Source organism: Pristis pectinata, chromosome 3, assembly GCF_009764475.1.
Source record: "Pristis pectinata isolate sPriPec2 chromosome 3, sPriPec2.1.pri, whole genome shotgun sequence".
In the NCBI taxonomy this organism is placed as follows: Eukaryota; Metazoa; Chordata; class Chondrichthyes; order Rhinopristiformes; family Pristidae; genus Pristis; species Pristis pectinata.
Genome location: NC_067407.1, coordinates 61,532,513 through 61,557,875, shown reverse-complemented (window position 1 = coordinate 61,557,875; position 25,363 = coordinate 61,532,513). Strand labels below are relative to the sequence as shown.

The window sequence follows — 25,363 nt, the reverse complement described above, 5'->3', positions numbered from 1 at the left end:
TGGTCACAATGAGACGTAGGAAATTCTGAGAGGGATTGATGGAGTAGATGTTGAGAGATTCCCTTTGGTGGAGAATGATGGGGTCATTGTTTCAGAAGTAGGGATTGGCCATTTTGGACTGAGATGAGGAGAAAATTCTTTATTAAGAGTGTTCTAAATGTTTGGAACTCAAACTCACAAGCGAGAGTCCACCATTTTGGGCAGTATATTCAATGTTCTGACTGAGACTTTTGACAGGGAAGTGGAGTTGTGGTACAGGATCAGCTATTTTCTAACTAAATGGTGGACCAGGCTTAAGGGACATTACAGTCTCCTCCTTGTCCTCTAAGATTCCCTTTGTCTGTTTATCCTTCATTGCAATTCTCTCTTACCGTAGTACAATTTCTTCCTTGATACTCACTAGTATCACTCTACCCCCTCACAAGATTGTTTTACTTATCCTTGTCCTGTAGTCCTTCTGAGTTTGTAAGTTTAGTTCCTAGACCTAACCTCCTTGCAGCATATCTCAGTAATGACTACTACATCAAGTCTGCTATGCTGCAACTCATTCTATTGTTCTTTATATCCAGTACATCTATTTAAAAATGCTTATTTGGTCTGCACACCATTACCTCTCTTCGTCCTCCAAAATTGTTGCTCTCCCACATTTCCCACTTCTCTATTCTGATCTAGTCACCTTTAGTCCCCAACTCAGAATTTCTTACAATGACATGATTTTTTTGTTCTTTTCATTTGTTTTACAATTATCATTATTTATTCTACCTTTTCCTCTTCTGTCCTTGTGGGTTAGTTTAAAATCTTCAGGATTGCCATAATTATCCTTTTCCTTGTCCTTCTGATTCCAGCTTTCCTCCAGGGGAAGCCCTTCCAAATTGCACAATTCATGTGCCAACACTGTTGTTTGCCAGTAGAGCTCTTTCTTTCTCATGTCATGTATTCACTTCCTTTACCCATATAGCACTGTTCCAATTTGCATGGGTCCAAGTTATAATTATAAATTATAACTTTTGAGGTCCGCTTTTTGTCAAATTTGGCTCATATCACCTGATAACCGCTGAATAGAAAGTTTGCCTACAGTTGTGGTTGGCTTGAACATAAGAAGGTAAGAAAAGGGAGCAGAAATAGCTCGCATGGCTTCTCAAGTATGCTGCCCCTGCTGCAAAGTTATGGTTGAACAAAGCTTGGCTTCAGCTCTACCTTCTAACCTGGTTCTCTAGCCCTCCATTCTCCTAATGACTTGTCAGCTATGTCTCTCTGCCTTGAGTATATAAATCAAGTCAGCCTCCACAGCTGCCTGGAATTGAGACTTCCAAAGATTTATAACCTTTTCAGAGAGGAAATTCTTCTCCACCTTAGTCTTAAATGGGTCTCCACTTATACTGACCAATGCTCTCCAGTTCTTGACTCTACCTGAGGAAATATTCTCTGAACGTCTACCCTGTCAGGACCGCTCAGGTTCATGTATGTTTCAGTAAGATTATTTCCCTTCTAGACCACAGAGGGAATTGGCCCAATCAGCTTTGGCACTCCTCATTAGCTAATGAGTCCAAAACAGTATGCGTAATTCATAACTGGTTTTACAAAAGTCCATTTTTTATCAAGGCATTCCTACAACAGAGGCCAATATCCCATTTCCCTTCTGAATTGCTTGTTGCACCTGTATGCTAACTTTCTGTGATTCTTATATGAGGGCATCACGATCTCTCTAAATAATTAAACTGAACCGCAATGACTACTTCCACCCAAGGGTGAAAATACCTGACAAACATGGTCATATTGAAAATTTAACATTGGTCCCAATGAGCCATATTGGCCCTTGTCTAGGTGTTTTCACCTTTGTTTCCACCCAAAAATCTTTCAGGCAACTTTCTTTCTACGTATGAAGGGTTTGACCCTGCTTCCAAAGGGTGATACACGTCCCCCTAATTATTAAATCCCATATAACAACCACAATACACAATCTCCCTTTGGACAACACCCAACTTCAGGATGATTACAAGGGTAACACACGTTTAGTATGAATAGTTGCCCCTCCCCCTCCATGACTTTGAGCTAGAGAGGTTGAAGTCATCTGCAGATGGATTTATTTTGAAGTGTCACTGACCTCAAACTCCCCCAGACTGCATTTTACACGCAGCCTATGTTGCCACATTCTTCCATCATTTGTGGACAAAACTTCCATCATTTGTGGACAAAACTTATTGATAGATTTTCTGCAGTTTTAAGGTCATGTGACAATAGGATTATTAGCTGTCAGAAACACTAGTAAATTAACTGTTTACATTAACGGCCAAAAACACTAGCCGAGAGAGGATAGTTTGCCTTATGTAACTTGTAATGAACCCACATACTGTCGCATGTTTCAGTTTGCAGCATTGACATCCCCAGAGTTAGCAGATCAGAATTTACTGGGGAAAATATGGTCCATATTTGTTTAATATAGAAGTTCTGTAGGTCTGCTTTTTACTGTTTGTTAATGTCAATTGGAGTTTTTAAGATTAGACTTATGTCTTTCAGTAATGTCCTTATCACAGATTTAGAGCAGGTCACATTGACTGTTATAAGTTCAGTTTTACTGCAAGATCCCTTTTGGGATATGAGGCACAGCTTCCCATGTTTCATTCTTTTGTAGGAGTTGTCTAATATTGCCCCTATATCCAAATGTACAATTAATTAATTCAGGTCCTGGAACACTTATATCCCCTTGTGTCACATACTGTATCTTTCGTATTTATACTTCCTTGCACCCTTGGAGATCAGTCTGAGAAAGCACCCATTGAGATGAACATAGAACACTACAGCACAGTACAGGCCCTTCAGCCCACAATGTTGTGCTGACACTTTATCCTGCTCTAAGATTTATCTAACCCTTCCCTCCCACATGAGGATTGATTTCGATCAATAATCTGTTTTATTTGACAGTGCAAGGTGAACTTGTGGAGGAACAGGATACAATTGGTACAACTTAATTTTCATTATTAATACATTAATAAGTCAAACACCTCTGCCCAGAAATTGTACCTTTTTGAAGTGCAAATCTTGCAAAAAAAAAATTCATTTAATGCAGCTTTTAATGCAATAGAAACCATTTCCTGTTGAAGTCCTGCCTGATGGAAAATTGGACCAGGCACTTCTTAGGTAGTACCTTACTAGTATATTCGCTTATGATGTCATCAACATAGGTGACCCTCATCCTTGCCTTACTAATGGAAAGTGTAGGAATAATGTGCCACCAATTACCTATGCTTTGTACTCCCTGTAAAATAGAGAGCAAACCCTGAAGCAGGACAGCAAGGCAACCTGAATTAAAGGATTTCTGTCAGGATTTCTGTGCAGTTGTTTGCACTTATCTGCTGTTTAATATTTTGCATATTTCACACAGGTGTAAACACAACACCCATTTCATGCACTGTGTCAAGGTGAACTCCAGTTTCTTGTCCTGCACATCTCCACACTGATGTGTGTCAGCAGCAAGTTATCTTAACAATCTCATGCAGCTCTTCCCTTTACTCTAACAAATAATGGTTCATCAATGGCATCATGTTCAGTAGCAGCTATAGTGTCTTTGACACGGTAAAGCAGATTTCACTGAAGAAAACATTGCAAAGCACTTTGTAGGAGAGTCATCAGATAGAAACTGACACCAAGTCAAAGAAAGAAAAGCACACTTGAGCAAAGCCAGGTCAGAAAAATCGGTCTTCAAGACTATCTTGAAATTGAGGTGCCAAGGAGGTTTAGGGCAGAGATTCCAAACTTGACAGTAAGCTCCTATGTCAAATTCAAATAAAGGCATGGCTACCAGTGGTGATCATGAAGCTATAGATGAGGAATAGGTCAGAACTGGAAGAATGTTACTCAAAAAGTACAATCACATTTTATTTCAGAACTACATCATTAATAAAGAACTTTTACTGGAATGAGTCATGGCAGTAATCAATTCCATTCTTCTTGTGTCTCTCCAGAAACCCATTCAGGTTCTTCATAGCTTGAACTTGATGCATTTTCCATCAAATTGCATTATTGCGAGTTAATATTCCTTTTGGAGTATTGAAGGGGAGATTAGTCCACATTATTGCCTGCAGCAAATGTTGATAAATAAGATGATGAAATTATAGTAAGTCTGGTTCAACTAGAGATGGTGGTTAGAGATAGAGATTGTGGTAGAGATCCAAATCAGTAACTTTCGAATGGATGATTGGAGGAAGTTGTAGTTTGCTTGTTTCTTGATGTTGGAAGAGCATTTTGACAATACAAGTAATAGTGGGTCAACAGAGGTGGTGTGCTCATGTGAATTTATTTTCAGATAAGATCCATCTCCTCTTGCACCAATCCAAATTGATTCTGACTATATTCCAGTAGTTCCTTTGCTGTATGTTGCTGTGAATTTGCAGTCTTTCAGTTACCAAATGTGGAATCCTTGTGAACTTGGTCAGTTCAAATGCACGGTCAGTTCTTGCAATTTGATTCATTGTAACATGGGTGAAATGGAATAAGTTCACACTTCCTGTTCCACGATGATGATGGGCAGAACTAACGCCCACAAACCCAACGAAGTATCAAAGCATTAACCTTCCACCTTGGAAGCTGGACTCGGTTGGAACCCAGGCTGATGGGATGTAAATCTGCATGCTATGTTGGCTGGTCACTCCACTAGAAACACGATTTTGGAGAATCTCAGCCCAGTACATGTTGGGGATCCCATATCACATAAACATCCTTAATTCAGCCCTAAAATCTCAGAGGATGAAGGGGTAGTTGGTGGATGTAAGAAAAGAAGGGTCATGTTTATACAAATATAAACACAGGTTCTTCAAACTGTAATTGCCAGCACCCTGTCCTCGTACACCCTAGGTGGCATCTTGAGTCTGAAAGTTGAAAGTTTTCCCACTCAGCCTGCCTTAAAGTTGAATGGTGTGGGGGAATCTTCTGTTTATATCAAGTGGGAATTGTCCCAGAGCAGAGGACAAATTAAGTTGCCACATCCATTCAGACAACAGTGAAAAGGACTTTGTGAAATGATTGTTCGGACAAGCTGTGTGCTTTCCCGAGGTTGGGGCTATATTTCTGGCCAAATCAGAGGGAATCTATCCTGCAGCTGGCTGTGCTTTTCTTGACCTGCAAGTGCCCGAGACAAGAAGGTATTCCATTCTTCAGAATAACCTTCCTCACCAAGAAAATATTAAACCACACAGAGGGAGAAAAAAAATCTCTTGCCAGTAAAACATTGAACTGGAGTGGCGAGAAATGTCCATGTAATTTTAGTTACACAACTTAAGAATTTGGAATAGCATGACCAGTGCAAAGTTGCTTTTTGAGTCATTTCCTCTTTCTACCTTTCTGTTTTTTTTTAATTCCACTCCAGTGAGATGTCAACCTTGGCGTGACTATCACAGTGTTTGTGTTTCTGCCAGGGTTGCTGGTGAAGAGGAAATAGTAAGCAGGATCTCTGTGTCATTTGTCTGCCAAATATCCATTGGCAGGATGGAAATTGTGCTGTAGTTGTATAAAGCTTTAAGAAACCACATCCAGAGTATTGTTCATCTGTGGGCACCACATTGCAGGAAAGCTGTATCACCCTTGGAGAGGGTGCAACACAGAATGATACTGTAAGGTCAGACCTCAAAAACTTGGCTTGTATTCCTTGACTATAGGAGACTGAGGCATGAGCTAATTGATCTGTTTAAACAAGATTAAATAATTTGATAGGGTAGTTTGAAATTAAACTTTCCTCTGGTAGTTGAATACAAAACAAGGGTGTACAAATAAAAGCAGATATGTGCCATCCAGGTTTCAGGAGACATGTTATTCAAACAATAAATCTGGAACTCTTTCCACCACCTCCTCCACCGCCCACCCCCCCCCCCCCCCCCACAAAATAACAAGTTGTTATAAGCTGGGGTCAGGTGAAAATGCCAAAATTGAGATAGTCACAGAAACATAGTATGGTAATGTAGCGGTTAGTGTAACGCTATTACAGCACCAACGACCCTGGTTCAATTCCGGCTGCTGTCTGTAATGAGTTTGTACGTTCTCCCTGTGTCTGTGTGGGTTTCCTCTGGGTGCTCTGGTTTCCTCCCACATTCCAAAGACGTACGGGTTAGGAAGTCGTAGGCATGCTATGTTGGCGCCGGAAGCGTGGCGACACTTGCGGGCTGCCCCCAGAACACTCTGCGCAAAAGACGTATTTCACTGTGTGTTTTGATGTACGTGTGACTAATAAATAAATATCGTAGGTAGAATATAGAAACAGTCCCTTCAGTTCACCCCACCCCCATCAAATCTCTGCTGACCATCTTGCACCCATTTTCAACTATTCCTATACCAATCTCATTTTATTCTCCCCACATTCCTATTGACTGCTATGCCCCCCTACCCCCAGATTCTATCACTGGGGCAATTTGCAGTGGACAATTAACACACAAACGTGCACATTTTTGGGATGTGGAGGACACCAGAGCACCCGGAGGAAACCTGTGTGGTCACAAGGAGAGCATGTAAACTCCATACAGATAGCACTGGAGATCACGATTGAACCTGGGTTGCTGGAGCTGTGAGGCAGTAGGTGTATAGGCTGTGTCATTGTGTGCCACCAGTATAAGACATGGGTTAGAGGATTATGAAATCCAAACACACTAAAGGGCAGCCAAAAGTTAAGTGAGTGGTAAAAGCTTGAGGAGTTGGATGCCCAGCTCCTGGACCTTTCTGTATATTTTTGGCTTGGTGATACAAACCATACACTGGACCCAGAAATATCAGTGCATTTCTTTGACTTGGATGGAAAATGTCTCTGTTGAAACAGTTAACCTCACAGCACTATGTACACTTGTGCGTATTGTGAAATAGTACTATTTCATGTCACAAACTGTAATATTCTAATAACATTTGCTTTGCTTCAATATATTGCTTTCAATAGCATGTTTCTAGAGTGCTGCCAATATTTAGACTGAGGATCTGACAGGTCCTGGTTGTTCTTCAAAGAACATTATAATGGGAAGAGTGCCTTCATTTTCTCTCCATGTCTTAGAGCATTCCACGGCTGGCAAAATACTTTGGAAATATGGTCACTGTTTCATGTGGGGAAACACAGCAACTAGTCTGATGACAGTAAGCTCCTGCAACATCAGTGAGGTAAAAGGAATAAATGTTGGTGCTGTTAGTTGAGGGATAATTATGAACCAGGATACAAAAAGGGCAGTTTTTTCAAATAATGCCAAAGACTTTCCTTTTATATGATCACCTGAGAGGATTGATCTGATATAATAGTTTGTTTTTGGGAAATAAAAACCTAAACACTGGAGTATTCCAGCAGCACTAAACTAAAGCAGATAAAGACATAATAAATTGGCCCCTTCAGCGTGTTCCACTGTTCATTAAGACCATGGCTGATCCACTCTTGGCCTTGACACCAATTTCCCATACCCCTTGCCTGCCTTGTAGTCTAAATGTTTGTCAATCTCTGCCTTGAATATATTCAGTGACTCTACCTCCACTGCTCTCTGGGATAGAGAGTTACAAAGAACCTTGACCCTCTGAGAGAAGAAATTCTTCCCCATCTCCATGTTAAATGGGTGACCACTTATTCTGAAGCCGTGCCCAATAGGGGAAACATCCTCGCAACATGCACCCTGCCAAAGCCCCTCACAATCTTATGTGATTCCATAAGATCACTTTTCATTCTTCTAAGATCCAATGAGTGTAGTGCCATCTGAGATTAAATGCTCAAGTTATGGGCTTTGAGATAACTACTGACTCAAGTATAAGCTCCAAACCGTTTTAATAATTTAACAGAAAAGGAAAACCTTGGCCATACTTCCTCTCCACAGAGCCACACCTCAGCTTTGTGTTTTGTGTGTATTGGTCCTTGCTGGGTTTTAGTTCAATAAGGGCCAACAGCCTTCACAAGTAGTTACCTCACCCAAGTCTCCATTTTTTATGTTTGGCATTTCTAGTAATGAAGGGAACAAGAGTTTCAATCCCATTATAGTAATTTAAAATTTGATTACAGTTAACAATCGAAATAAAAAAAATCAAATTTCTGTAAAACTAATAAATTATCATAAAAACTTTATTGGTTTGCTGTTGACATAAGGAAGGACATTACTTGAACTGAAATCACATACAGCACAGTCTTACTTCACACCCTGGAGTGCTGAGGCAAATCCCTCAGTTCTGGTGTTTCTTTATGAATCATTGTGGTAATCTGATGAAACTATCTTCTTGAAATAAGAAGGGATAGGCAAAAATGGCAGCCTTGCCAAGGATGTCCATGTCCCGAGTAAGCACAAAACTGAAATGATTAGTGGATACTGAATGTCTACTAATTTGGCTAATTGACCGTGAGTCTGTTGAGATCAATGTATAACGATCAGGGCCTGGCAAATGTATTCCTGAGGACTGCAGAAATAACACAACTAGTGATGAAACCTCTGTGTAACTAAATGCTACATCAGTATGCAAATGATCTGTCAGTCTTAACATTGCCTACTATCCAGTGCTCAGTCACATCCTGTAAACTTTCTGATTTGCTGTCACATGGATGCCTAATTATTCCCAGTCTCCTCCACTCCTATATCATTGGTTTTCGGGAAAGCCGTGAAGGTGAATGAAAGGCAGCATTCATTATGCTCGAGCGTGGCGGTTAGGCCTGTTGATTCAAACCTGTTGCTGCAGTGGAAGTCTCCCTTGCAACTGGGAAATGAGAAGGAAAACATTGCAAATTTGAGGTTTTACGAAAATTAATTTGGAATGTTATTTTTAAATCGTATTAAAATGTAAGGGCAGTACTTCTGAATGAAGTTTCCCTGGAATTTCACTCACTTTGAAAATTGTTTTATCCCGTGCAGCTTTCCTCCTTTTTGAGGTCCAGTTAACCAGAGTGACCTGTCCTGCCTGTTGCCACTCAGTTGTCCAAAGGTCAAAATCCTGGAGCTCCCTATCCCACAGCACCCGGGCAGCCACTCAACTTCATGGGCTGGCCAAGTCACTCCTGTTAAATAGGGAGCAGTTTAAGCTGGTTTCCCTGAGAGCTTTGTCAGCATGGCGAAGTCCATTGGATGAATGAAAATGAAAGATTCTAAGTCACATGGGGGGGAAACCATCTCTGCATTGCTATCAAGGCAAGGTACTTCAAGGTTGAGGAATTGAAAGGGCTGTTGCTTTTTGTTTAACCGAGTGCCATCATCAAATGTGTCCAAAGCAGCTTTGATGTGGGGTGCAGGTGTTTCCAAACACCCCACAAACATTACAAGTTAAGGCATTGACACTGGGTCATTATGATAGACCATAAGATATAGGAGCAGAATTAGACCATTTGGCCCATCGTGTCTGCTCCGCCATTCAATCATGGTTGATTTTTGTTTTCAACCCCATTCTCCTTTCTTCTCCCTGTAACTCTTAACCCCCATACCAATCAAGAACCTATCAATCTCTGCCTTAAATACACTCAATTTGGCCTTCAAACCCTCTGTGGCAATGAATTCCACGGATTCACCACCTGGCTGAAGAAATTCCTCCTTATTTCAGTTTTAAAGGGACGTTCCTTTATTCTGAAGCTGTGCCCTTGGATCCTAGATGCTCCTACTAATGGAAACATCTTTTCCATGTCCACTCTACCCAGGCCTGTCAGTATCCAGTCAGTTTCAGTGAGATTCCCCCCTTCCCCATTCTTCTGAACTCCATTGATTACAGGTCCAGAGACATCAAACGTTCCTCATGTGTTCTTTCCTCTCGCTCTTTCTTTCCTACTCAGCCTTTCACTCCTGGGATCATTTTTGTGAGCCTCCCCTGGACCCTCTCGAGGGCCAGCACATCCTTCCTTAGATACGGTAATTTCTCTCAATATACCAAATGCGGTCTGACCAACCCTCAGCAGTACATCCTTGCTTTTGTATTCTAGTCCTCGAAGTAAATGCTAATATTGCATTTGCCTTCTTTATTAATGACTCAACTTGCAGTATGATGAAAGAGCAGGGTCTCGAAAATTGCTCTTAAGAATTTCCATGGCTCATGTGAATAGTGAATCTTATGAACGTTTGCCACATTCCTGTTGTGTAATATTCAGTTTGCAAAAGCACTTTATGTGGCCTGCACTAGTGTTAAAGTTACAAACCACGTATCATGCTCCCGATGTTGAAGTTGGGCTACATTTCAAATCTGCCAGAACGAATCTGCCTGACGTCTTCTTTGCATGCTTAACTGTCATACACTGTTTCACACAGCAATTTCACAATCAGAGGTTTGAGTAATCTTTCAAAATCTTGAAGGGTGCAGAGGCTTTGCCAGCAATAACAATGGCCCTTAGTATTGACATCATCCCTAAAGAAGATAAATGGATCCAAATTCCTTGAAGTTTTAATGATGAGGCCTTAGTTGGTGTGCAGCTAATTTCTGAACTTCACTTCAAGGAGTGAGTGTGGGTTGGGAATCCGATCACCCTCGATGAGGTTAAGGAGTTTGTGTTTTAGCCCAGTGTGCCGTGCCCTTTGAGTGCCGTGTCTACAGAGTGTCAAAATTGGTGAGTAAGTGGGTGATTCCATTTCAAATGTTTTGATTGTTTAATTGTTAGATTTTCTTAGCCTTGTAGTTTTAATTTGCAGTGCTAAACAGCTACCCTTCAGCCAGCCATGTAATTAGATAACCAGTTTAGAATGGAAGCAGCTGACTCAAAACTTAGAGGAGATGGGCAAAAATGTCAGCATGGACATGGTGCAACTTTAATTCTATGACTCTGTGAACTGGTGGTCTGTGGGAATATTTCTGTGGGTTCTGCTGAGGTGCAGCATTGTTTGGCATGGTGTGCAATGCCCACTGAGTGCTGTGTAAATGGAATGGGGTCTTTCGTCAGTAAGGGACTTCAACAAGATGATAGTAGCTGTGCGGTTATATATTTAAAGAGTTAAATAAATTAATTACACTATTAAATTGAGAGTGGCAGGGCAGAATTGAACCTGAGTTGCTGGAGCTGTGAGGTAGCAGCTCAGGCATGGTAGTGTAGCGGTTGACATAACGCTATTACAGCACCAGTGACCTGGGTTCAATTCCCGCCACAGTCTGTAAGGAGTTTGTACGTTCCCCCCGTGTCTGCGTGTGTTTCCTCCGGGTGCTCTGGTTTCCTCCCACATTCCAAAGACATAAGGGTTAGGAAGTTGTGGGCATGCTATGTTGGTGCCGGAAGCGTGGCAATACATTTCACTGTGTGTTTCGATGTATGTGTGGCTAATAAAGATATCTTATCTTATCTTATCTACTAGCTCTGCGTTGTGCTGCCCTTGTTTTGGACTTTAAAGGCCTTGGATAATGTGCCACCCAAGAGATTGATAAACAAAATTAGAAGGATTGGGGTAATGTACTGGATTGAGGATTGGTTGACAAACAGAAGAGAGGGAATAGGAATAAGTGGGTCACCTTTGGTTTAGGAGGCTATGTTCATTGTGCTGATGTGGGGATAGGTCCTTTGACTGATCTACCAAGGTCCTATTCATGTGCTTTAGAGAAAGCTATTGAGAATTTTTTCACCCAGAGAGTGGTGAATATTTGGAAATTTGTCTCCAGAAGAGTTGTGGAGACTCAGACACTGAGTGTATTCCAGATCTTACTACAGTCACCCATGATGTTATTGAGGAGTTGAATGACGTATCCTCCTATTTCTGACATGTGTATGTTATGAGTAGGCCATTCAGACATTGTAGACCAAGGAAACATCATCCCTGGTTCTACCCTGTGAAGCTCTGTGAAATTTATGTGAGAAGATCCCTCATTCATCTAAACTCAAGATAGCATAGGCCCAGTCTGTTCGTCTCTCCTCTTGGGAAAAACCCAACACCCCAGAAATCTATTGGGGCAACCATTGTTGCATTAACTGTATTCTATGTAGATCCTTTGAGGGGAGACCAGATAGAAATTCCTGCTTTTATTTCTATTGTTTTTATGTTTTTACGTACTGCTCCAGGATTACTTAAATTAGCTAAAGTAACTCAGAACACAGCATAGAAACAAATATCGTCAAGGATGCCTACCACTCTGGCCATTCCCTTTTCTCTCTTCTGCCTTCTGGGAGAAGATACAGAAGCTTGAAAACCAGGAGATCCACACTTAAGAACAGCTCCTTCCCCACTGTTATCAGACTTCTGAACCAAGCACCTCTTTCACATTGCATTCCCAAAGATGCTACCACATTCTTGTACTCTTAATTCTCCCTCTCTCGGTTATTCCGCTGTTGTGACTTTAGCATTTCTTTTGCACTACCTCAGACTTGCACTACAATCTTTGCACCATTCTGCTCTTTTGCACTCGTTGTATTTGTTGTTATATTTATTATTACTATATATATTGTTTACACTGTGAGCTTCATGAGAGCAAGGCATTTCATTGCACCCTGGTGTATATGACAATAAACTAAGTTGTTCTGCCCAATTAGTCTACTCTGCTGTTTATTGTTCACCCAAGCCTTCACTTCCTGATTTATTTCACCTCATTAGCAAAACTAATTTCCCTTCCTCCCTCACTTATTTACCCAGCTACACATCCATATTTTATTCAACAAGGAAATGAGAGTTGTGTTAAGTCATAATAATTTTATTTTATGATTTGTATTGCCTTTGACAAAGTGCAGGATAGCTACTGATACAGATTTATGTCATAAGTTGCGGGCGTGGGAAGTTGAAAAAGAAAAAAGATGTCAATGGTGATCTTATATCATGTTGGGTGGGAGAAGAAATAGTCTTCAGGGTCAGCTTAATATTTTGAGATACAGATTTAATGAACCTCAAGATATTGTATTGCTGGGATCGGCCTTCTGCCAACATGGAAGTGCACTGGTTATGTGGTAAGTACGCCAGTGGTCTGGACTAATGATCTGGAGTAACGAGTTTGGATCTCACCACGGCAGCTGGTGCTTTTAAATTCATTTAGTTAAATAATCTGGAATTTTGAAAGCTGACCAAAAACAACTGAAATTGCTGTAAAGACCTATTTGGTGCATTGATGTCATTTTGAGAATGATATCTCCTGTTTTTGCATGAGTACAGAGCCATACCACCATGATTGACTCTAAACTGCCTTCTGAAGTGGCTGAGCAAATCACTCTATTGGATGAAACTGTTATGTCACAATTCAATAACAATAAAGCTGGAAGATGACTTGGATGTATCATCAAAAAGTGCCAATTGGGTGATTAATCATGGCCTCCAGAGATTGTGGTGTTGGTACCATTCCCATTAGACTTTGGAATCAGAAACACAATTACTGAATGTTTTGACAAGGTGAAACTGGGAATGTGGTGGGGAGCAGTCAATACAGAGCAGGACTGCAACAATTCACAGGAGAGATTAATAAACCTGCAGAATGGGCAAAAAATTGGTGGATGATGATCACCAGATAAATATGATGTTATGTAAACAGCAGCAAAGAATGCAAACTAACCACTAGCAAGCATGTCATATGCCTCCTTGACCACCCTACCAACTTGTGCAGCCACTTTCAGGGAGCTATGAACTTGGACCCCAAGATCCCTCTGTACGTCAATGCTGTTAGAATTCCTGCCATTAACTGTGTACTGACCCTTTACATTTGATCTCCCAAAATGCCATACCTCACACTTTCCTGGATTAAACTCCAATATTATGCAAGAGGGATAACAGCAATGAAGAGTGTGCAGAGAAAATTTCCAAGGATGAAGCCACAAATGGGAGGATAGAGAAATATTGAAAATAGGAGCAGGAGCATTTGGTCCTTTAAACATGCTCTGCTGTTCAGCATGATCATGGCTGATCGTCTGACTCAAACCACATTCCTGCTCTCTCTCCCCATGTTCCTTGATACCTTTTTGAGTCTAGAAATCTGTCCATCTCCTTCTTAAATGCATTCAATGTCTTAGTCTCCACAGCCTTCTGTAATGGGAAATGTCACAGGTTCACCACCCAATGAGCAAAGACATTTCTCCTCAACTTAGTCCTAAATATCCTACTTTCTCCTGGTTTTAGACCTATAAACCAGCAGAAAGATTTTTCCCACATCGTGTCTGCCAAGCTCTGTCAGAACTTTGCACATGTCAATCAGATCCCTTTCATTATTCTAACCTCCAGTGAATAAAGGCCAGATTGATCCAATTTCTCTTCAGAAGTGAGTCCTTCCATCCCAGGAATTGGTTTGATGAATCTTTGCACCACTCTCTCTGTGACAAACATAACATTTCGGTAAGGAAACCAAATATACACACAATACTCCGGGTCTGGTCTCTCTAAGATCCTGAATAACTGCAGCAAAATATCCATGCTGCTGTACTAGGAATCTCTTGCTATCAAGGTCAATATGCCATTTGCTTTCTTAATTGCTTGCTACACCTGCATGTTTGCTTTGAACGATTGGTATTTATCCACATTTATACTGCATCTACCACGTATTGGTCCACTAACTCAACTCATTTAAGTTGCAATGAAGCCTCTTTTTGTCCTCCTCACAACTCTCAATCCCCCACAGTTTCATGTTGTCAGTGAATTCAGAAATATTACATTTGGTTCTCCGAATATATATATATATATATATATATACACACACACACACACACACACACACACACACACACACACACACACACACATATATATATATATATATATATATATATATATATATATATATATACACACACACACACACACACACACACACACACACACACACACACACACACACATATATATATATATATATATATATATATATATATATATACACACACACACACACACACACACACATATATATATATATATATATATATATATACACACACACACACACACACACACACACACACACACACACACACACATATATATATATATATATATATATATATATATATATATATATATATATATATATACACACATATACACATATATATATATTTATAGTGTTTAGCTGGGGCCCAAACACTAATCCCTGTTGTAACCTAGTCACTGTCTGTCTCAGGAGAATCCCCTTAACTTCTACTCTGTTTCTCGTCTGTCAACCACGCTAATATATTACTGTTAATCACGTGTGTTTAAGATTATACCCTAAGCACTGATGTGGGACTTCATCAAACTTCTGAAAATCCAAATACACACCCAATTTTACAGTTAAATCATGAGAAAATTTCCTATTGTCATAATCTGATTCTGCTGATATTTTCTAAGTGTTCTATTTTGCATGCTTTTCATAGACTCTCACACTTTCCCTACCAGTGATGTAAGGCTAACTGGCTTGTGGTTCTCTGTTCTTGCTCTTTTATTAAATAACGAGGTTACATTTCCCACCCTCTAAGTTTCAAAACCAAGATCATAATCAATAGAATTTTTGAAGATGAAAGCTAATGCCTTTCCATGGCTACCTTTTTTGGTACTTGGGATGCAATTTATAAGATACTGGGAATTATTGGCATTCAATATCACTAATTTTTTTAAATTCATACTAATTTCCTTCATTCCTCCTCTTTTTTAACTTCTTGGTTCCTGAGTGTTTCCATGAAGTTATTTGTGTACTCTTCCGTGAACTAAGGTTTGGCCCAGTAAGGAATTAAAAATCAACTGGCCAAATAATAATTGAACACTGGGAGGCCTTTAAAGAGGACGATGCCTGAATAAAATGTAGATCTTGTTGTGAGAAATCAAGGAATATCATATTCCACAATGTTAGAGATCCCTGGATGACTAAATGTTGAGATTGCAATGGGAAAGAAAAAAATGAAAATTGTGAAAGATGTAAGACAGTGGAAGGAACTGAGCTGAACACACGAAGTATAGAGGAGAGCTAGAAAAGGGTGGAGCAAAGACAGCTTAGAGGCTAACATAAAAGCAAACACTTCGTATTTATCTTTTTTAAATACAAATATAGTGAACGGATAATCCGGTGATGGTTGGAATGTTTTGGGGACAAAAAAGAGATGTTCCTGTGTAGTTGAGGGCATGTCTCAGGTGCTAAGTAAGTACTTTGCATCTGTTTTCCACATAGAAGTGGATATTTCCTCTCCTGCATTAAAGTTGGAGGCAAAAGCAATTTTGGATGAAGTAAAGGTGTACTTCAAAGATTGACGATCTTTGATTTCAAACAGATGTCACCCGGAGTAAGGGTGGAAATTGCAGATGCCCTATTGTGGTCATTACAGTCCTCTTTGGATATGGGATGGTGTAAGACAACTGGAAGCCTGTAATAATTTGCCTTTGTTTAAACAGAACTGAGGTGGTAGGGAAACATTCAGAGAAAATAATACAAGAGCAATTTAACTGTTTTTCAATATAAGTATGAGCTAATAAATTAAAGTCAAAATGGACTAACAGATTAGGGAAATAACACTTTGCACAAAATCTTTGAGTTAACAGAAAGAGTTGATCAGAGTAGTGTTGTGGTCAGGATGGACTTGAAGAGGCATTTGATGAAGAACTGCGTAATAGACTTGTTTCTAAGTTTAAAGGGACAATGGCAGTATGCTTGGGTAAATGGCAAAGGAACATAACATAAATGGAAATTAGTAGGGAATGGTTTCATTTGAGAACAGAGGGAAATGTACATTTGCTACCCTCGTGGATCTGTTTTAGAACCACTGCCCTTTTATGATGTTGCATTTAGATTTGGATAAATAGGGAATAATTTCAAAGTTTCCAAATGATGCAAAACTCAAATATATAGTCAACAATGAGCTGGACGGTAACAGGCTTCAAGAGGACTTATATTAATAACTGAGCAGCCATATAGCATATGAAATTTAGGGCAGTAAAGTGATACCATTAGGTGTAAAGAATGAAGAGTGGCAATATAAACCAAATGATGTGATTTTAAAGAGACTGCAGGAGTAGAGACCAAAGGGTATAGCGACATAAATCTTTTGAGAAGGCTCATAAAAAGCATATGGAATATTGGCTTTATTTATAGCTGAGTGAGTATATTACAAAAGCAAAACAATTATGGTAATCCCTTATAAAATATTGGTTAAGTCTCACTCTGCAGAAGACTGGGAACCACAGGTTAGGAAAGATGTTAACACTGTGGAGAAGGTGCACAGGAGCTTTATGGAACAGTGCCATGAATGAGGAACTTGTTATGTGGAGCGACTTTAGAACTGAGATTGGTTTTCTTGAAAGTTGAGGAGTTTTGATGGAATTGTTCAAAATCATTTGTAGATAGAGTAAAATAGGAGGGGTTATATCCAGCAGCAAAAGGTTACAGGTCTAAGATGCTATTCCTTAAGTTTATGTTGGGCATTGTTAGAACAGTGTTGGAGGTTAAAGGCAGAGAGATCATACTGGGAACAATTTACTTGCACTTTTCTCAATTGTATTGCATTTTGTCTCCTCCACATTGGAAAAACCAACCACAGACTGGGTGACTGATTTGCAGAACATCTTCGTTCGACCTTGAACTTCCATTTGCCTGTCACTTCAGTTTTCCATCACACTCCCCCTCTAGACTTTTCATCTTTAGCCTCCAGCATTGTTCTAACAATGCCCAGCATTAGTTTGAGAAACCACAGCTCAACTTGTATCTAGGCATGTTGCGACCTCAGGATTCAGTGTCGAATTTAATAATTTCAGGTAACAGTTTGTTGCTGCTTGCATTGGAATTGGCCAGTTCTGATGTAGGTCATCCACTTGTAACATGCTCACCTTTTCACTCTACAGAGATATTGCCTGATCTTTTCACTCTCTAACTGCTGACACTGAAAGTAATGTTATCTGGGTAACTGTGGTCTGCACTCTGTCATATATATTCCCTGTGTACACTCCACCCTTTCCCTTCTTTGCAACTTGAAATGTGCTTAAGGATGTTCGAAAACTGGAGGGAGTGCAAAAGTGATTCAGCAGGAAGTTGCCTGGATTGGAGGACTTTAGTTAGGAGGAGAGTTTGGATAGGCTGAGCTTGTTTTTCCTGCAGTGAAGGGGATTGGGGGGTGACCTGATAGAGGTATATAAAATTATGAGAAACATAGATATGGTAGATGGTCAAAATCTTTATCCCAGGGTAGGGTTGTCAAAAACAAGAGGGCATAGGTGAGAGGAAGGAGTTTTAAAGGGTATCTGAAGGGAAAGTTCTATTTGCACAGTAGGTGGTTGATATCTGGAACACGATGCCAGAGGAGGTGGTGGAATCAGATGCACTTACTACACTTAAGAGTCACTAATAGTGAAAGAGGCAAAGCATAAAAGGATGTGGTACGAATGCGGTCAAATGGGAGTAGAGTAGATAAATGGTTGAGATGGACATGGTGGGCTGAAGGACTTGTTTCTTTGTGTACAGCTCCATGATTCTGTGCTTGTACCTCACTTTTCCATCTCTGATGAAGGGAGGTTGACTCTTTTTTCTACACAGATACTGCCTGACTTGCTGAGTGTTCCCAGCATTTTTTTTTGATCAAGTACAGGTTATCTGATGTTTTCATGCTTTTCTGGATTCTTAGTCATATGAGCCTTGGATAGTTTTTCTCACCTGCTGAACAAGCACAGAGCTGACCTAAGTAGATGCATCACACAGATCTAGAACATTCATGTTTTAGCATCACCGATTTATGTGTGATTAAATCCTTGGTTAGCTTTTATAAAAACTTGAATAACTTCCAGTTTACCTATGTGTTACATGTGGTGGGGCTGGAAGGGAAAAGCACTGTTGTGATGTATTGCCTCACCTCACTTATGTTGAATTTTTACTCCCTTATTTTGTGGTCAGAGTACATGATAAATTCTCTTGATCCTCTGCTGTAATTTCAGCAGGAGATCCATGGAAACCTGTGAGAATTGGTGTAAATGCCATTTCTGATGTTGTTTCTGGGACCTGGATCTTTTATCTAGGTTGTTGTGCATAACGTGAGAAAATCCCAAAGGAAGTTCACCTTGACTGGTTATATCCATGTGAATCATGCCCTCTATCAATCCACGAATACACTTTTAGTCAGGTGAACCTTCATAATTTAGAGCTGAAAGCTTAGCATTGTCTCTAGCACTCTTTTTTCGTGAATGTCTCATTCTTTTCAGTCCTAAGGTCTTGTGCGATCTTTCCATGAACTTTTACAAAATTGGATTAACCCGTGCTTTAATAATCCAGTCTTTCATGCCCAGAAACTGCTGCTGAAGAGTGAATTGGGTTGTCTGATGTTAACTAAATGTTAAGCCTCTTCTCTCTCATTGTTTAGGACCTACATGAGTGTGAAGGAACTGAAGGAGACACTGCAGATCAATGGTTCCATGTATCTGAATGTCTATTTTGCCAATTCAGTGCGGGAGGAGCTGGCAGGTGCTGCTACCTGGCCCTGGGATAAAGAAGCCCTGACTTACTTGGGTAAGTGTGTTCAAGAGCACTAGTGGGTATGTATTTCCATTTGTTGGATGATGCTGATCAGCTATACACTTCCTGTGCACATCGATCTCACTGTGATTAAAGTGAACAGAATCACTTCTAGTGTTTGTCAGATGACATGTCTGTGGCTATGCTTTTGTGGGATCACTAAGAGGAACTGAGACCTTAGAAAGTAATGCTTTGATAGAGGCCAACAGACCAAGGTTTTTCCTAAAAGGAAGGAACAAAGTCTCTTCAGAAAAAATAGTTCTATTTTGCACAGTGTATCACTCTTCTTCTGCTCTTTTGGACTTCCCTTCACCAGTACCACAAAAGCAACTGTCTACAAATCCAATAATCCATTCTGCCACAAGCTGAGCTTCTAATTGTCCTCACTTCAAAGGCATCCTGTGCCATTGCCCTTAACGTTAGACATGATTGAGGCGTTTAAGGGAGTCTTAGATAGGCATGTGAATGTGCAGAGAATGGAGGGATATGGACCATATGCAGGCAGAAGGGATTGGTGTAATTAGGCATCATTAGCTTAATTAGTTTGGCACAATATTGTGGGCTGAAGGGCCTGTTCCTGTGCTGTACTGTTCTATGTTCTTTTGTCAATCTCTGCACTGCCTCAGTTCATCTGCAGCTGAGATTCCCATTTATCCCTTTATTAACTCAAGATATAAGTGCTGTATGCTCTTCTGGAATATTGAGATTGGGATGGATGGGTTGGAATGTGGAGATGGGGTTGGGAAATGCGGTGTGGTGATGATACACATGGTTATCCTGTGATAAGGTGCGAGACTACAGCTGTTAAAAATAGGTCAATGAATAGTGAATGAATTGAGCCCAGGTAGGTGCAGTGAGCTCGACTGAGAGAGAGAGGCAGAATTTTGATTAGCAGCTATCCTCTGATAGCTCAGTGATCAGGCGTTTCTTATGACAGAAATCCAGAATTTTGATGCACAGGTTTTGAGTCATGCCATTGACAGTCTAAGAGCTCAGTAGTTTAAAGTTTTAACAATCTCTTCAAGAGAAGGAAAGCTTAGTAAGTTTTCAAGTACGTGTCTGAAGTTGTGAGTCTGCATTTTAAAGTCATTGATCAAAGAAAATGGAGTGTGTTGAGTTATAGATTGAAGAAGGGAAGGAGATGGGTCTTTTGTTGTTGTTTTTGCTGTTTCCTTTAATTTCTGCTGTAGATAGTAGTTTCTTTTTGTTCAGAGTCTGAGTCTTTGCTTTATTATGAGTGGATGTTCCATTTGCTGATTAATCAGGGAATGAGTTGATAGTGTTTGTGCTTTCCTGTGCACAGAGGGAGGGATTGCTTATAATTTACTTAGATAATCGGCAGAAGAAAGATGTGGTTTGAATCACAAGGGACTTGAGGACTTTTTATGGCCAGTCACACTGAATCTGATCTTTTGCTATCACCTACAAAATTATCTCATCAATAAAGGTATGGAATTGACAGCAATCATCAACAGTTGTTGTGAAAATGTACCCTCCAGAACAAGGGTAATAACCTGATGAAAGGTCATTGACCTGAAACTTTAACTCTGTTTCTCTCTCTGCAGATCCTAACTGATCTGTTGTGTACTTTCCTCACATTTTCATGTTTGTAATAAATGGTGAATGGCCTTGGTAAAGAAAGGAGTTTGACCTGCTTAGTTATTATCCTGTTTTGGGGTCTGAAGGTATCCCCTATGTGGAACAAGTAATCCTACTGCTATAAAACAGTGAATCCTCTGACGTAGTCAGTGAAACTCCACAGGAGACAGAAAAACAGTTTATTTACAGGAATATGTTCAAACACAGCCGCTGAGTCAATAATGTTGAGAACTCCAGATGTGTGCAGAAATATAGCAGGCGGGTGCACTCCACTACTCCATTCAGTTAGTGTGTCCTCCCCCTGCAGCCCACAGTGTTATTCCTTGCTTTTTGGATGAGGGATCCTGTGGTATGGAAGTTATTAGCAAATATTAAGAACAGCTTTGCTAACTTCTGAGGGAAATCTTTTCAAAGGTTATGAAAAAGTTAGACTGCAATCAGATTTTTTAAATTTTGCATTGTATTTTAGCTAGGGACTATTGTGTAAACAGTGGTACACACCTTCGATTCACTCCAAGGCAACTGGGAACTGGTCTTTTAAAAAAAAACTTGTCTTGGGTTAACAGCACAAAAACTTGCTGCTTAGACCTACAATTCCAATTTGCCAAACACTTCACCAATTGTTCTGTTTATACCCATTTCTCATCTCTGATAGCATTGCACATAGCCAGCCAAGCTCAAGTATGATTTTCAGGTGAAGTAGGGGAAGAAAAACTAGGTAGGGATGCAGAGGTAAATCCTTTTGAAATCAAGTATTCTGCCCATAATTTATGTTGTATTTTTTATTTATGTGTTAACTTTAGTTAAATTGTCAAACTTCTAGCAGATCAGAAAACAATGCTGGTTGGAGTTTAGAAGTTTTCTCCAGAATTTGGGCTAAACTGTATGCCAATGTAAAACTGGAATACAAGGGTGCCACCACTGGTGGGTTGGTATAAGCTTACCTTGGCAGTTTCCAAAATGAATGTGTCCATGGGATTGGTAAAGGAACACAGACGAATGTAAGATTTTAAAAATAATATGGAAATACATTAACTACATGTGTGTGAAATTAAAAAGCTTGCAATTACACAAGCTTTCCCCTCCTTAACTCTTGTTGTCTCAAACTTTGGTGAAAAATTTATTACCTTACTTAATCTTGAAATTTGCAGTGGAATTGTTTTATGACGGTATTTTCTGAAATAGGGAGTACTCTGTCAGATCTTCTTTACTTTGAATAGATCAAGAGTGTTCTGCCTGTTGTTCCAGGTACTAAAATAAGATTTAAAATATAGAAAGCCATGTTACAAAAGCACAATTACATTCAGTTGAAATTATTTGGGGTCTTTTAAGGCTTTTATTAGTTTTTACTTGAAAATCTCAGTTTTTAGCAAAGTTTGTGTTTCATGTTAATTTTGTCTAGTGTAGACATGGTTGCATCTGCCCTTTGTGGATAATTCGACAAGGCATAACAGTAGCATTTAAATTAACCCAATTGTTGACCTTGTGGATTGAGAGAAGCTTGCTACCATGCTGAAGAACTTACACTCCCTCTTCAGGGTTGAACGTTTGCTCTCAATCTCCCTTCAATATTGATAACATGGCAGGAAAGTAGAAGTGAACTTTACACCACATTTCATCCAATTCTTCTAAAACTTTTTTTTTGCTGGTTCATTTTTTCCTGCTAACATTTGCGAGATGCACTGATTCGGATACAGTGTCTCTAGTTGTTGCAGAGCACATAATCACCTCAATGCAATGATACTCTACCTCCCCTATCCAGCAGTACTCCTAAATACCAGGTTGATGGGTTACTTGGTCACTGTAAATTGCCCCTAGTATGTAGCTGAGTGATAGAATCTGTGGAGAGTTGAAGAGAATGTGTGGAGAATAAAAATAGAATCAATATAGACTTAGTGTAAATGGGTGGTCGATGGGTGGTACAGATTCTATGGGCCAAATGGCCTGTTTCTGTGCTGTATCTCTCTGTAACTTTATGGCTCTAAGTCCATAGGATCACTGGTGCTGCTGTTGATCTGCTCTTCTGAGCGTGCAAGAATGCCAGAAACCATTGAGTTCCTTCCTCGAATTTGCAGAGTAAATTTTGATGATGTCATTGACATTGGATTACAAACCTAACCAGAAGATTACGGGAAGCAGCAATAGGTGCTTCCTCATCAAATCAACCCAGCCAGTACCCATAACAGCTTGCAGCAATGTCTAATAAGGAAAGATTGTGTATCCACTGTTTCTTTCTGTCTCTGCCTGTGCACGTTTCAAGGGGAGAACTTGCTCTGATATCAAAACAGCTGCAGTTGGAATTTGTTTTCAGTGTCCTGGGTTTCTAATTAAATACTTTTTATTTGGGCTGCCTGGGCCTTGGCCCCCCTTTTGTTTGACTGTGCTTGAGATTTTTGAATGAACCTTTCTTTAGCCTTCTTAAGATCCCATTCCCAAGTAACAGCTCTTTCATTAAACCAGTGATCTGATTCCCAAATACCAGTTCCTCCATTAATTCAATCTCTCCCATTCCCAAATATCAAATCCTCCACTTACCCAGCCAGTCTCATTGCCAAACATCAGTCCCTCCATTAATCTAACTTGTCACATACCCAAATACCAGCTCCTTCACTAACTCAGCCAGTCCCATTCCGAAATTTCAGATGCTTTGCTAATGTAACAAATCCCATTCCGCAACATCAGATCTTCTAGTTACTCAATCTGCCCAATTCTCACGTATCAGCTCCTTCTCAAATGCAGCCAGTTTGGTCCTCAGAAGCCAGCTGTTCCATCACCAGTATCATGTATGTTGCTTTAAATTTAATTTTCCCTTGTCTTGCTCTCCTTTGAGCTTACATATGCTTTACACTGGATATTGAACTTAATTGGATTCAGATGCTGGCCACAGAGTGCATGGATTTGTTTGACGCGTACCAGATGTGTATGAGTTATTAACTGTTATTTAAGCTGTTCAGTGTGTTACATTTTGCACACTTTGCAAAATGGTCAGCTCGGTATCTTGGTGTGAATCTACTGTACATTACTATCATGGGTTGTATTAGCACCACTATCGTAGGCACGTGAATTATGTTTTGTCCAAGGTTTCTTTCCCTTCCCACTGAATGCTTGAGTGACATGTGATAATTAACTATGCATAAAATTCGTCAACTCGCTGCTTTACCAACCAAGGACGTGAAAATTCTTGTCATTTCTGACTCGTCCTTTCTCAAGCCTCCATCTCGGACCTCTTGTCCCAACCTTGCTTCCTCTGATGAGGAGTTGCTCTGTGAAGAGAGATTGAGGAAGACTGGCTTGTGCTGTCTGGTGTTTGTTAGAATGAGAGGTGATCTCTTTGAGATGTACAAAATTTTGTACAAGGATTTGACAGAAGTTGTTTCCTCTCAGCGGAGAGTTCAGAACTGGAAACCCTCACCTTAAAATAAGGGGTTGGTTATTTCAGAATGAAATGAGAAACTTATTGCACAGAGGATTGTGATTCTTTAGAATTCTCTATCTCAGAGTTGTGGAGGCTCAGTTGTTGCATATATTGAAAATTAAGAGGAATAGATTTTTAGAGACAAAGGGGGGCCAGAGAATGTAGTCTTGGGCAGGTAAATGGAGGAGAGATAGGGTTAACCAGGATCTCACTGAACTGCAGATCAGGATTGGACTATTCCAGCTTTCCTGTTGCATCATTTATCCTTGTTGTGTGGATAGCACGGTGTCTACTGTTTCTTTTCAGCTTGCTCTTATTTATAAACTTTTCACTGGGTTAAAATTAAAACTGCATCTTACTTCCTGATGCTTTAGTATTTGACTCCTTAGTATTTCTTCTTACAAGGAAGAATGGGTGGAAAGGAGTAAGTCAGAAGTCAAAGTACACTTGGTACCCCGACACAGAACAGGAGTTAATGCCCTGCAGTCAACTTTCAGGGGTTGGGGGCCAGTTTAAAAAGGGAGAATCTTGAAGATGATAACTAAAGATGATAATTCACTGTCATGCACTTGCAGGAGTGGAAATAGAATGATTTGGCAAATTAGTGCATAGCGAGAAACTTGGTGCAGGGTGGTACTCCAGATTCTTGGGACAGCAGGACTAGTTCTGGTTCAGTGATTACCTGATCACAATGGATGGATTGCACCTCTATAAGATGCCCTCATAGGGTGCTTGGAGAGGGTTTAACTAAACTGGTTGAATGATGGGCACCAATATGCTACATTAGGTGAGAGGAAGCAGGAACAAAAATCAGTGTGATTGGTGCATAACTCTAAAATAGTTCCCATACCTTTCCTCACTGTGGGACGATGCCAAATTCAAAGGTCTGACACAGTGTTAACTGACAACTTCTAGTTCCATTTTACCTCAGCCACTTCATCACCTCTCATTCCATTGAATTTGGTCTTCCTCCAATTAAGAGGCTTAGGCATTAAAATGCTCTTTACTCTTCCTTGTCACCTCACTCCCCAAGAC

General features: G+C 40.1%; 1 protein-coding gene across 1 annotated transcript in view; it reads left to right on the top strand.

The window, feature by feature from the left end:
* LOC127567956 (pappalysin-2-like) overlaps window positions 1-25,363 on the top strand; it is a 290,468-nt gene that overhangs the window by 78,782 nt on the left and 186,323 nt on the right. The window contains 1 exon segment of the mRNA XM_052011199.1: window positions 19,163-19,308. Coding sequence (XP_051867159.1) covers window positions 19,163-19,308 — 146 coding nt within the window.